General features: G+C 41.2%; 1 protein-coding gene across 3 annotated transcripts in view; it reads right to left on the bottom strand.

Moving 5' to 3' along the window:
- The window catches only part of CDH4 (cadherin 4), a 553,545-nt gene that overhangs the window by 182,801 nt on the left and 356,461 nt on the right, over positions 1-14,283 (bottom strand). For all 3 annotated transcript variants that reach the window (XM_033010416.2, XM_033010414.2, XM_033010415.2), the window contains exon 3: positions 179-402. In XM_033010416.2, coding sequence (XP_032866307.1) covers positions 179-402 — 224 coding nt within the window. The remainder of the gene's footprint in view (positions 1-178; positions 403-14,283) is intronic.

The raw sequence follows: 14,283 nt of genomic DNA, 5'->3' as shown, positions 1-14,283 counted from the left end.
TGAAGGATCATTTACAAGAAGTTTGATGCTGCTCGTGGTATTTCCTACCTGGACACTTCCTTCGGAAGCACAGACCAAGCAACACAAACAATCTGATGTTGCATGTAACTTTTAAAGGTTTGGGGAACACAGTCAAAGGAAGAATGAAATATGAAAAAGGGCTTTGAAAACTTCCTACCTTGTGTCCATTGTGTTGTGACTTCTCTGCCACCAGAAGCCTGACGATCACCTCCCATCTGCCCAGGGTCTGGGGGTCCCACGCAGTCACCATCAGGATCAGCTGCTTCGAGGGCATTTGCATGTGGTGGGCAGCACACACGGTCCCATCTGCCCTCACCTTGAAGTCCAGGCTGTTGGTCTCATACCGAACTCCCTTGTTACCGGCACAGTTATTAAATTTTACTAGAACAGAGAATAAGAGATGGAAGAAACGTGTGAGATTGGCGTGATAAGAAAAGCAATCAAATACAAGTTTCAGACATTTAATTTTCACTGATGTCTTCTATATCTCTAATAACCATCAAGGAAATGATTTAACTGTTTCTTCGACCTTTCAGGAGTGCTCTTGTGCTTTATCTCCATTCCCCTGGGAAGAAGTTGTAAGCCATTTTTAAAGTATTTGATACAGTTTCATTAGATCTCAAACACAGCTGTTCCCCATTTCTACAAGTGGATTTCTCCCTTGTCGCCATTATCTTTTAAATTCGACTGGAGTCTATTACCCACACTGTGGGTATTTTTTGCACAAAATGTTCTCCATTTCCCTAACCCTTCAATAACCTACTTACCAGATAGCCTATTTGCACATTCTTAACTGAAATTCAAAAGCCCATAACAATTCCATTATCAGAAATACAAAAACAGAAAAAAAATTAAACAAAAATTTAAACTGTTTTGCGGAATGCATCCACTGCTGGAACCAGACCCCCCCAGCAACTGCTGCAATCCCACTCTGGCCAACCCCTCCACATGTTACAGAAATTGCAAAACAGGAATTGTAAAACTTCACAAACCACAACGTGTCATTTAAAAGCCTACATTGTCAGATCAAAGCTCCCCAGTTGCTGATATTTTTATTTTTCATGTTATTTGGTCAAATTCTTTCACAGTCTAGTTTGAAAACTATTTTTATTGGCATTATGAAACATGTCACATACATTAGGCTGGAAAAAACCCAAGCTATTATATGACAAAATTGACAAATCTGATAGAAATTGAACCTGCAGCTAATCACATAGGAAACAAAACACTTTCTGCCATTTGAGTAATCCACGGGGCGGAACACACATGTGGTGAAGGAAAACATATTGTAGCCGTAAAAACATCTCAAGTGAGTGAGAATGGATATACAGCTTTGTAGCTAGGATCGTTACACGGGCTCTCGTGCTGCGGCTTCCGAGTGCTCAGCAGCGATGCTCCTCACCTGCCCTGAGATATGGAAAACCTGCTGTCCAAGCCTCATGCAGCTTCAGCAGGCACTTAATTTTTGCACCAGAAAAGCTAGGTCAGATGAAACCTACCTAGACTGGCTGTGGTGGGAGGAGAAGGGATGCAGTAGCAATCCAGGCGAGAGGAGTTCCTGGGACAGTTTTACCCCAACCGTCCCCTTCCCCCCAAACCAGAGCTGACTGCTTCTGCGGTGCTGCTTTGAGCTGAATCAGGGACTAATCTGGATTTAAATAAAAATATCTGAGGGATGGCATAGGTGAAAGAAAAAAGCAGCCAGGGAACTGCTCAAGAAGTCCTGCTCCCAAAACCCCCCAGTACAACCACAGGATGGAGACATGAGGAGCAGACTGTAGTGGAGGAGGGGAAAATCCGTCCCCTCCTTCACCAAACTGCACCTCTCGATATCTGGGATGCTGTGATCATGTTGCAACTATACATTTTACAAAGGCTTTCCACCTACACATTTACTTAGACCACATTTGTACATTTTTATGAGTGTATGGTGGAAATTTACCCAATGCTGCAGTAATAATTGGGCACAAACAGCAAATGTCACACATTGATTTATAAAAAAGAAGATGAATAAAGTTATCTAGTATATAAAAAACCCCATGGGTAATGCTTTTAAGCAATTTCTTTGTCATAGGCTACATCATTAAAATCTTGTTTAATCCGGAAGGCAGGGAAAACAAAAGTCCCTCAGTTTTGTTTCGGAAAGCAGGGGTTCACCCATCTTTACTTTTCACGGTAGCTCAGACTGCAGCAAATAACCTCCACGCCTATCTCATCGGACGTGCTTTAGTCGAGACATTTGACCCATTATCTCTGCTTTCTATCTCCAGAAGCACAACAAATATTTTTCAGTGTAACAGGAAGTAGCATCTCCTGCCTTACCCAAAGTTCAAATGAAATTTTGGTCACATTTTTTCAAAGGATAGGATATTACTTAATTGCTACTTTGACCACAGTCTGAAGCTCCTGGCACCCTTGTTTTCAGTCACAGAGTGTCAGAGCACAGGGCAGATTTCAGCAGTCTGGAGGAGGGGACCTCTGACTTACAAAGATGAGACTTCCATCCAGTTAAATAAATAAATTAATTAAAATAAATTAAATAAAGAAGAAAGCCTACAGGATTGAGTCTTCCATAGTTTCCTGAAAATCTAGGAATTATCTCAAACTTCAAAGTTCAAAGCTCAGATGTACAGGTTGGAAGCCAAATGTAAAAAAAAAATACATGACTCTCTTGGCTTCAAACTTTAGCACTGTCAGAGCTGTAGCTTGGGCCCTTCTTGAGGTGCCATGTGCCATGGAGCACCTGAGCCATCCCACCCAAACCCAACCAGTGCTGAGGGCTACCAGTCCATGCTAACAAGCCAATGCTCTGGTCTTGGGGTCAATCGGCACACAGCAGCTCATCTCCTGAAGGCCAAAATTTCTTATCCCCCAAAACACGGTTTCACTTTTAAATGTCCTACTGGGAACAACAAATGGTCAACACTGAGTCCAAAACTGTGGTGCTATCTCCAGTCTGACCATACGGGCAGCCCCAGGTCAGTTTGCAGACCCATGCCGGCCCTGCTTGCTTTGCCAGTGAAGACCCAGTTTTTAGACTAGTCTGAAAAATAAAAATCCATGAGAGCACTGAATGATGTTAAATGCACACATGGTTTGGAGGCATGTACAAAAACCAACACTGCACACCCGGAGAAACCGGGGTGGCCTCAGAGACCTGCGAGGCAGGGTGCACCACAGGGGACCACCCTGTCCCAAGATCTCCTTCACCTCTCATGAATTTCTGTAGATCTCCCCCACATTCACAGCAGTAATAAATATGTGTGAACACATTGAGTGCTTTGATGCTAATATGTTATTTATTTTCAGCTCCATGCCATCAGTGTTGTTATAAATGAGGTATATTAGTTGCTGTGTTATTGCACTCCTTTGCTACGTAATGACAATGCAAAAATCAAGTTCTCTCTATACCTCCTGAAGTACCCACATATCATATACAAAAAGATATTTCAAGAAGAGAGAAGAGAGTGATAATGACTGCACATTAAAAACAATTCAGAGCTTACTTTGATTTTATTGAGATTAAAAGAAAGCCCTACAGTGTACCACTAGTCTGAGAGAAAAAAAAAAATAATCCTGTCCTATACGTGTACATAGTGATTTCGGTATTCAAAGTACTTAAACATCTGCTTAAGACACAGCGCATGGCTCCAATATGCTGCTCTGGTGTCATATGTCACTGTGTCGACTTTTATGCTCCATTATCTAAAAATGGCTACCTCTTAGACAAAGTCCCTCTGTGACTTGCTAATTACTTCCATTATTTTAAAACAAACTTGACTAGAGACAGAGAAAATCCTGAGAGAAATTAAGTCTAATTTTTTAAACAAGCAATGTGTCTGCTCCACATTGCTCTTCTCAGGTAGCACAGGTAGATGAACGCTCAGCAATGAATTAACCCAGCCAACTCCCCTCCAAAGAGTCCTTAGAAGCTGCAAGCACAAAAAGCCTTCAAGGACATAGGGATTCCATAGCGTTTAGTCACTAGGATGGACCACACCATGCACAGCTGCCTGCAGAGCAGCAACAGGCCCCGGCTCACCCAGGCGGCTTTGCAGAAGATTTCAACCACACAGAGGAGACAGATGAGTCAAAAACTCATCAGGGCCCAAGCACCAGGGATCACTGTGTCAGCTGCTGTTGCTGTGGCTCTAGGCACTGTTTATACATAGCACGGAAAACACTTCTGCAACACAGTCGAGATGAACTACTCACACTTAGACCACATGGCTGCAAGGACTCCCATTAGAAATCCTGTGCTCATCCTCCTTGCTGCCCTGTGAAAATGATTCCTTGGGATGTTACATGACTACTGAGATATACTGGTTTTTATACATGTATATATACACACACACACACTATACCTATATGTAAACATTTTTTTTTCCAAGTATATATGTGTAAGTTTGGAAAAAACCCCAACAAACTATTGCTCTTTAATAAATAACATAGCTGAAGGAAAGGAGATCTCATCCATATTTTCAAATTCCACCTCTTACCTTTACTCTTTGCTCTCATGGAAACAGAAATTAATATTTCATCCAATGGCAGAAAACTTTCGCTTTTTTTTTCTCTTTTACACCTTCAGAAAGCTCTAAGTCTATGTAATTTGCAGTTGATGCAACTCTTGACTTTAAAATAAACAAACAAACATTGTCTCTGTTTACTAGACTCAGATGTCTCTGTGGACACAAATCTATCGTTCTTTGACCAGTCTGAAGTCTAAAGAACACTGCATGAATTTAACATTCAAAAGCTGCAGCATCAGTAATTAGGATTTCAGGTAAACAGCAGAGCCACACATCTATCATTTTTACAGGATGGTAAAAAAAGAAAATTTTTTTAATATACTCTGGAAAAATGTTCAGTGATGCTTATCGAAGGCTTATGCTGAAAACAGCATCAAATGCCTGATGAAAAGAAAACCAAGAAGACACCCTCATTAGCAGGCTTTTAGGTTTAACCCTTTACCCTCATCATTTTTAATTGCTTCTCTACGAAAGGAGGAAGTATGACAATTTGATATGCTGAAACAGGTATGAGTGATGGGCAGAAAAGCTGCAGGAGTCTGCAGCAAACTGCTGGGCATCTGAGAAAAAAAATGGTATTTTTCTTCATAAAAGACACATGGTAAAAAAAATTCAACAAGTTTTGCATTGTTCCCTTTTATTATTTAGCTTGTTAAGCTAGCTGGACAAAGTCAAATGATCAAGCGAGGATCTTGAAAGATGTATGAATACACTGAACTTCCTTGCCCCACAAATGTCTGAGAAATACACTGAATTTAATAGGACTACAAATGATATAAACCAAAGAATTCACTTTAAGCCTTATCCTTCTGGATTCTCCTTTAACTTCTCCTAGTCCATTAAAAAGTGCCCCCTCTGGCAAGCTGCACAGAGCTGGAAGAGCAGGAGGGATAATACTTATTTATTAGGATATACCTCCTGGCAGGACATCATCCCACAGTTCAGGATATGGGTCCCTGCAGCACTCTGTTTTTCACCATGGCTTTGAGGATTATCTCTGCCAAGATGTTTCTTTCCTGATGAACTTCAAAGCAGCAAATACACACCACTATTTGCAGCAGGATCTTATATGCTTTTCAAGTTGTGTCTCTTGAACGGCTCCCTTTACACCTGGTGCGACTGTGATAAACCTGAGCCGTCAAATCCACCCCTCGCACCACTTCTGTGAACACCATTAAGATGAGGATGGCTTAACTGTAACCTTTGGAAATTTCAGATGTTTGGGTAACCTGCAGAGTCCTGAGCATGTACAGAAATGTTCCTTTTGTGTGATCTTTAGCAAATCACTTGTATTCCTGCCCTGGCACTTCTGGCCCAATGCTTCCATACGTCTGCACTCACTCACCTTCTCAGCCTTCTGCAAGGGGTGGCAGTCCTGGCCAGCATCCCCCTGCGTGTCACGTCAGAAATCAAAAAAAAACCCAGCTGCTTAGTGGATAGGAACCTGTTGCCTAAGGATGGCCATGAAACCACGCAGTTAACCAAAAAAATGTATGTATTCCTGGGCACCCTGTGAGCGCATTACATTCTCACAAAACGATTTCTCCATTAAGTGCTAATGTGAAACAGAGTGTGCTGTGCTTCATTGGAAAGCTTCATTTGTTTGAGAAAGTAAGTACGTAGTATAAACTTCTACGGGGCCACATTTACAAGGTATCTTTCATTATGTTCACGCAATATCTCAGAGATACTGTGAGAAAACTTTTACAGCAGTGGGAACAAACTCCAGCCAAGTGAATTACCCACGACTATACTGGAAATTCCCAGCAACGCTGGGATCTGAATCCTGAAACTCAGGCTCCCCATTTCTCATTCAAACTGCCAGATGACACTGCCTCCATCACCCACATACAGGTTAACCAAATACAAGACATAAAAATTTTAAATGGGGAAAAAGGACTTTTACAGGTACTTCAAAAAGCATATAGAGGCAGATTCGTATTCCTACAAACTGCTGGTGTATTTCCAAATTAGCACTGGGTTAAAAAATTAAGAAACGTCACACAACTTACTCATGCAATTGTTTTGTAAAATGTAGTCCTGTGAACAAATATAAATACATGGGGGAGCTCTGAGACTAAACCATCTTGTCTACAAAAGGCTAATGCTGAAAGGGAGGCAAGAGGATTTTATTTCTCATGTACTAAAAGGGTGAATGTATCCAGGTACCACAGGCTTTCTGACCACTGAAAAAATCTGGAGACATTGCTGTTTCAGTGTTTTGTGGAAACAAAATTTGACTTGAGCCATTACACTTACACACAATGCTACATGTAAGTCCTATTTCTGTCCCAATCCTGCTTACAGTAAATCCCATACTATCATACAATACACAACCAGATTTTCTTCTTGCAGTCAATAAAATACTCAGAACCCTTCTCCTTCTGTACAAGAAAAACAATGCATAAATAGGAAAAAATGATGGCTGTAAAACCTGATAGAAACAATGTATAATTTTCATCCTCCCATTACTAATTTTATAGGTTACATTTTCCACCATGTCCCCGTAAAAAATATTACACTAATAAACTCTTAGTGTCTTTATTTAATATTTATAGCACCGTGGGAGAACCAAACTCTACTGGTAAAAGGTAAAAACAGCAATTCAAACAGCTGCTTCAGAGTCTAATAAACATATCCCTGGTGATCAAGTTTAAGAGTATACAGTTTAAGAAAATGCTTTGATACAAAAAACTGGAGATAAATCGATGTATGTTCATTGGTATATAAATGTATACAAAAATGTGCGTGCCCACACCCTCAGCTTCACAAAGCATTGATTATTCATTAGGTGTTCTCAGAGAAAAAAACAAAAATAATGAATGAGCTAGGAGAGTTAATGAACTTCCCCACAGTCTATCATCTGCTGAAAATATTTAGCATGATTTAGCATGTTCTTAATGTTATTTTCTTGCACTTAATGGTACAGAAATCTGCTGCAATTTTACCCATTTTTCATATCTCAGGTCAATGTGAAACATTACATCCAATTTTCCAGTGCATTATTTATGATCTCCGAGCTATGACTGCTAATATTTGCCTTACTGGAATAATAATAAATTACCATAACAATTTACCATATGTAATCATGTTAAACAAAATCTTTCTTTATTTATCTTCTTGTAATCTTCAGTTACAGTGAATCCTCCTGTATGGAATATGCAATAATACAACATTCATGACATTCCCAACCTATTATATGCTTGTTAGAAATTACTCCATGTGCTAGTCAACCAGTGACGCTTCTGAATCAGCAAACGAGTAGCAATCTATCTCCAGCAGCAAGTTAAGACAGATTTCAAATGGCACATAAAAGTATTTTACATTTAGAAGTACGTTTTGAATTTCCCACTTTAAATGCCACAGCTCAACCCCCTCCAAAATCAAATGATCCACGTCAGTTTTGGGCACACACTACTGAACTCCCACCTCGTGTTCATTTGCAGGCTGTTTTTCTTTCACAAAGCCAGGACTGCCTCCAATAGGTTTTATGGGGAAAATGGCAAGCCTTGTTCATGCACAAGTCATTTATTAAAGAAAATAAAATATTTCTGTGGGCTTGATAGAACTACATGGAAAATTCATCTTTTCATTTTCAGAGCCACCTAAATGCTTTCAACACCTTTTCCAGCTTTATACTCACTTTTAACAGCTCTTGCTTACACAGGGTTTCTGTTTCCATGGCCAGATGAAAAGAAAAGGAACAATACATTTCAACACACTGAAATCGGGATCCTTTAGAAAGTGATTCTGTCACCTGTACAGTCAGCCAGTAGCAATGAGAAGTTGAGAGTACATTAAAAAAAGATCTAAATCCCATTCAGACAAAACAAAACCAACCCTAGAGTAAACAAAACCCAAGTCTCAGACGCTGCCTGCCTCCTTCATATTCCCACCAGTGCTATTTTTCATTTACTGGAAGCCAATCCAACTAAAATACATGTTTTTAAGGAATAAAAAAAAAAAAATAAAAAAAAAGAAGTGCATTTCACTTTTGGTATTGGAATTGGAGGGGAGTGCAGACCCCTGGAGAGAAGGACTGTAGAACATGATAGAAAAGATGAATCACTCTGGCAACAGCCAGCCAGCCATTAATTTTTAGCAAGCCAGGAGTTGGTCCAATTAAACCAGGCTCCTTTCTCTACATTAACATGCTTTACTCAGTTTGTTCCCAAAGCTAAAACATCAGCTTGAGACCCCAAAGGCTTTTCCATTTAGGATCAATCAATCTACCTTGCTGCACTGTAAAACATACACTGTCAGCTCTAAGGCTAGCTCAAAAAAGAGCAATAGTGAAAAAATTTGATAAATCGACATGTTCTGGCAGTTAGTAGCAGGATTCTTCCTACACTGTCACTTATTTTTATCTGATTAGAAACAAGTATTAGTAAAGGGAATATTCCCCTCTATTCTCTTCCTGGTATTTATCACTGGGTTAAGAGGAGTCTTTTCATCCCCAATTTTCTAAATCCAAGCCAGAAGCTTCCTACCACAAAGGCAGGGAAATACTATCCAGATTTCAAAGGGCAGTGAGTTTGAACTGGATTTTCATGATGTGCAACTCACATTCAAGCTTTTTCTGCAGCACAGGAACATGAACCTGCATCCATTAGCACCCCGTGTTAAAGACGTTTTTCACTGCTTTCCACATTTTTATGCTCAGGGCTTTGCTCTGGGTGTGCAACCTCACCTCTGGGTTTCCAGCACCTGCTTTGGCAACAATCGCTTTATTTGGGATTTCATTGTCCATTTGAGATCCCGTCACTCTCCCTCTAACCCCATGGAGACACTTCAGAAATGAATAACTAATAAATGAGCCAGGGACTGATGCCAGAGGCCAGTAAGAAGAATACTTATATGGTCTGAAGTCCTCTGCAAAGCAGCACTCCAAGCTGGGATAACTCTGAGGATTACCCTTTTCTTTGGTGAATGCCATAGTAACTATGCTGTTGGCTTCCATTCTTGTTCTCAATAGACATTTTTATCCTTGGATAAAAAACATTTCACAATAGTTTCAGTATGACAGCCCTCCTCTGTTCTTAACAGTAAGGTAGACTGAAAGGCTCTGGGACATGCAGCTGATGTTTTAGCTTCCGATTAAAGGGGTAATAAAGAGAAGCTCGCTTTGGGTAATCTTGAAAACACCAACTGCACCAGACTTTTTGGCAAATGCTGAGTTTTTATGGGCAACCATTTTTGTTCTTTGCCCTTCTTTAAATTCCATGCATCTGTAGGATAGCACTGAGATTCACTATGGCACTAATGAGATCATTTTGCAATTAAAGGCTAAGTAGAAACAAACCTCTCACCACACTACAGGAGAGTTTGGGTTCCCTGATTAAGCAGAAGTAAATAAACCTGTTTCACTCTTGGTCCTGGCGCACAAGCTTTCTATGATTAACTCTCCAAACAAGATGGACCGATTGACCCCATGGATTAATCAATGAGTTTCTCAGCTTCAGAGCAAAGTGCAAGTTGTGGGAGTTACCTGCAGTAGGATGTGTTTTAATTATTATTACTACAGCACAGACTAAATAAATCCCAGGGCACTTTATTTGAAGGTTTTACCCTTAGCGCTAATGATTTTCACAATGCTCTCATGTTTGTCAAACTACCTACATGGGAAAAGATTTTAAATATCACTATGCATTTCTTGAGGAAAAACTACAGATTTTATGGTAGCTTAATGTGATAATTATAAAGGGAGGAGGCTACATAATTGTAGTGAAACCTCTAGGTTACAACAGTTGCTCATCCAGCTTACTTGTTGACAGGAGCATCCCTGGGAGAAGCTATAGGGAGGCTGGGGCTGTATTTGAGAGAAACCCCGGGTGTGCTGTGCCGAGCACCTTCTCCCCAGTGCTCCAAGGCAGAGCAGAGAGCCCGGCCCTGCAGGTACCGGGACCGTCCCTATGTTTGGAGCAGGGGTGGGAAGCGGCAGGCACACACACAACTCCTGCGCACCCGCTGACATCCCTGCCAGCTCCCACCCGCCCCACCGATGGCGACCTGGCAGCCTTGGGTGTTTTTCCTCTCTGTTACAGATCTCTTTTCAACTTGCCAGAACTGTGTTTGAAAGACATGGGGAGCTTCAGGAAGATTTTAGGGAGAAAAAAAAAAAAATGTGAACACAGGCCATTTGCAGCCTCGGAAAACAAGTTGAAAGAGATGCTCCGACCGTAGTGGTGTCAGATAGCCTCAGGCTTCTCTCTCCTCACGGTCTTCAAAACAAACAAACTCTCAACACCCAGAAACAGAGGCTGCACATGTCAGGGAAAAAAAGAATCAAACACAGCAGTAAAAACAGTGAACTCCTCATGGACTTGACTTGCGTGTAAACACTGACAACTTTGGGCTTGACTGTTCTCATCTCCCTTAGCCTGGCTCAGGAGCAAACCTGCACTGATCTGGGGAGTCAAATCACAATGCAGTAAATGAATAGATGTTTCAGGCAAGAATATTAGAAATTGAAATTTTTTTTTTTTTATCTGCAAGAATCAAGGCAGAGTAGCTATATTTATCTTGCAGCTGCTGTGCACCTCTGCTTGTTTGACTGCACAAAAAGCAGCTGCAGTTCTTACCTTCAGCTGCAGCCTACACAAGTCTTCAGGTTTCTAGGTAAATTAATATTACGTAGAATAAAACACTGCTTGGTACCTGGTGGGCTCAACTGCTTTGACATTTGGACAAATCCAGAGAGTTTTATTTACAGATGGAGGCTCTGGTTTCTGTTTCTGGCAGTTGGTCAGAAGGAGCAGAAGAAAAAGCAGCCTCGATGCCCAAGCTGCACTTGAGTGGGTAATAAATATTGGGCAAGTTGCGAGATGGCAGGGCTGCACTGCTGCAGAGAGCCATAGCGTCCTGCCCCAAGGCCAGGCTCTAGTGTCCACTGAATTCACAGGAAATTCAACCACAGTCCTGTCACTTAATTTCACTGGAAATTAAGTGGAAAATCAAAACCACAATAAAATACAGCCCCACGCTCTCCGGTGTTGGTCATCACTGAATAACAATGAACCTCCTGGCCTCTGCAGCCACCCTTGAACAAGCCACATCCTGACAACTGCATCCCCGCAGCCTCGGCACTTGGCTGCTGATGCTTCCGATGGAGACACAGGAATGAAGTTTACTCTAATTTTCCCTTTCCTCTTTCACATTCACCCCCTCTGCTCCTTCTTACTACAGTAGCCTCCAACAGAAAGGCAGCGCTCCCCTTGCCTGAAGAATGACCTCAGGAATCAACTAGAAACCTTAAATTTAACACAGTGCTTTTGGCAGGGCTCAGTTCTGTCAATTAAAACAGAGAGAGACTAAAGTCAGTAAATTAGAGAACGTGACAAATGCAGCACAAAGCACTGACGATCCCAGAAGGTATCAAATTTACTGTTAAAGTAAAGAAACAATAGGGAAGTCCAAGACATTTCAGAGTGTAGTGAATCAAATTAAATTGCCTGAAATTCCACATGGAATACATTTGACAAATTTCTTTCCCCCTCTTCAGCTTTCTATTTGAGATGAACTGTCGTCTGGCAGCTTCAAACGTCTGGCACAGCTTCAGCTTCAGTTTGCTGGGGCTGAATCCAAACACGAACCTGAACTTTACCAGTTCTGCTCTTTTTGTAAACATACTTGCTGTGGCTGCCAAATGCTTTCCAAAAGCACACAAAACCCAGAATCCAAAAGGAAAACATTGTCTTGCTGCAATCAAATTTGCATTTTACCACCTGTGGGTAGCATCCCGTGTGCAGAGCCCTCGGTTGGGCAGAGCCCACCTTGCCCTCGATTTCCCCACAAGTTTCCAAAGGGGCCTGGAGAGCTGGGGGGTCCCGCGGGAGGGCTGCGTCTCCCACGCAGCCGGGACGGGTCAGTCCCGCGGGTCTGCAGCCCCAGCAGCACCGGTGCCGCTTCTTCCCCCAGGGCTGTGTGGGCAGCTAATAACACAACAATTAGCTGTAGGATTCCTCAGACGTGCTGGATAAGACAAGCAGTAAAATGTCATTATACACGTGTCACTGATAGCAAAGACCGATTCAGATTACCCCAGTGAGTAGTCTGAGGAACAAATTCATTTTAAGGTAGGGAACTTCAAGCAGAAGAAGAGACAGATATAAATAAGGTTATGATCAAATCGCTCCTGAGCAGAGATAGCATCATCCTTGATATATCAGATTTTTTTCCACTTTGCTTTTAAAACAGAACTGTTTTGGCAAAATGCTTACAATAGTGGCACGTTTCTTTGAAGTAGGATGCGATTCTTCACTAGCAGCATACCACTACCTGCGTGGATTCTGTCTTACAGAAAAGAAATGCTTTCTTCCTCCATTTTAAAGTTTTTTAAAACTACCGAGCTCCATAAACTATCCAACTGCAGAAGGCTGAAACAAGGCCACCTTTAGGCTGAAGAGCAGCAAATGACAGAGGTGTATGAATTCCGGCACAAGACACACAGGCAAGCAGATGCTGTTAGAAAAGCGTATTTTATAGTCCACAAAGCATCAGCCTCATATCTGAGAGCCACATGGAGTTCCACCACTGCCCAAAATAGACAACATCTGGTTCATATAAACTCTGATTTATTGCGTGTCTTCTCTCCACTTGCATTTTAATTATGAGTAGATCTTGTAACTACTATATTTGTATCTGTTTTACCCATCTAGATGTTTTCCTATGCTGTTAACTACAAACAGAAATCTCTTTCTAATAATAATACAAAAATATCCTTAAAAGTATGCATATAGCCTATATTAAGGAAATCCCTATACTTAATTTTTAGATGAAGTAAAAGTACCACTGAAATCACTGATTAACCAGCAAGCCTTTACCTGATTTCCTGAATAGGATGAGACTGAAGAAATTGCTTTTTATTACAATAAAACAACAAAGGAAATAGAGTATAAAACTGACTACTGCTCCTAATGTTAACCCCTGTGGTAACGTATGAAAATCACTCATTATTGCACCACTCTGACTGCTCCTGGGGGATGTTTGGGGGGGTGTTGAGCCAGTTTCAATGGTCAGACGATGACATTTTAAAGAACCTCTCTAAGGTGGCACTTCCTCAGCAGAAGAGACAGATCCAGACTATTCCTGAAGAATAAAACATTCTTTATCCCCTGGTTAAGAGTAATACAACCAGGAATGCAATAGTTGGAAGCCTTAATACTGTGAAGTTTTTTGTCTAAGCTTTTTTCTTTTGATGAAACTCCTGATCTTTCTGGGAATAAGTTGATTTAGAAGTGACTTTTTAATTTGTATGGTTGAATAACTACCACCATAAAAGAACATACTGTGTAATAAATAAACATTGCTTGCAAACTTCAGAACTCTCTGCCACCACTTCATCCATCAAAACCAATTCTGTAAAAAACAAAGGACGTGATAAATCCAACCAACCTTTTTCCTATCTTGCAAAAATACTGAAATCTGTTTCTGGGGATGTTGTAATATTTCCATTAAATGACCGAGTCTTCTGCAAATGTTCAGCGATCCTACACAAACACCCTGCATGAGGACCAGCAGCCCTCATTTCTGCAAGCCCAACACACTGACTGAGCAACTCAGATCCAAGCACTTACGCAGAAATCCTGTTCTATTCATGGCACAGAATTTCTGGGAATATGATAGAAAACAGAAATTGCTGCAGGTGTCTGAACTGATGAAATTGGAAAGCAAAAAGGGCCAATAGCTGAGTTTCCCTCACCCCAGTGTCAGCACACAGCGTGACCTGTGTGCT

The sequence above is a fragment of the Tyto alba genome, unplaced genomic scaffold, assembly GCF_018691265.1.
Source record: "Tyto alba isolate M040663 unplaced genomic scaffold, T.alba_DEE_v4.0 Super-Scaffold_33, whole genome shotgun sequence".
Lineage (NCBI taxonomy): Eukaryota > Metazoa > Chordata > Aves > Strigiformes > Tytonidae > Tyto > Tyto alba.
This window is presented reverse-complemented; position numbering and strand designations above follow the sequence as displayed.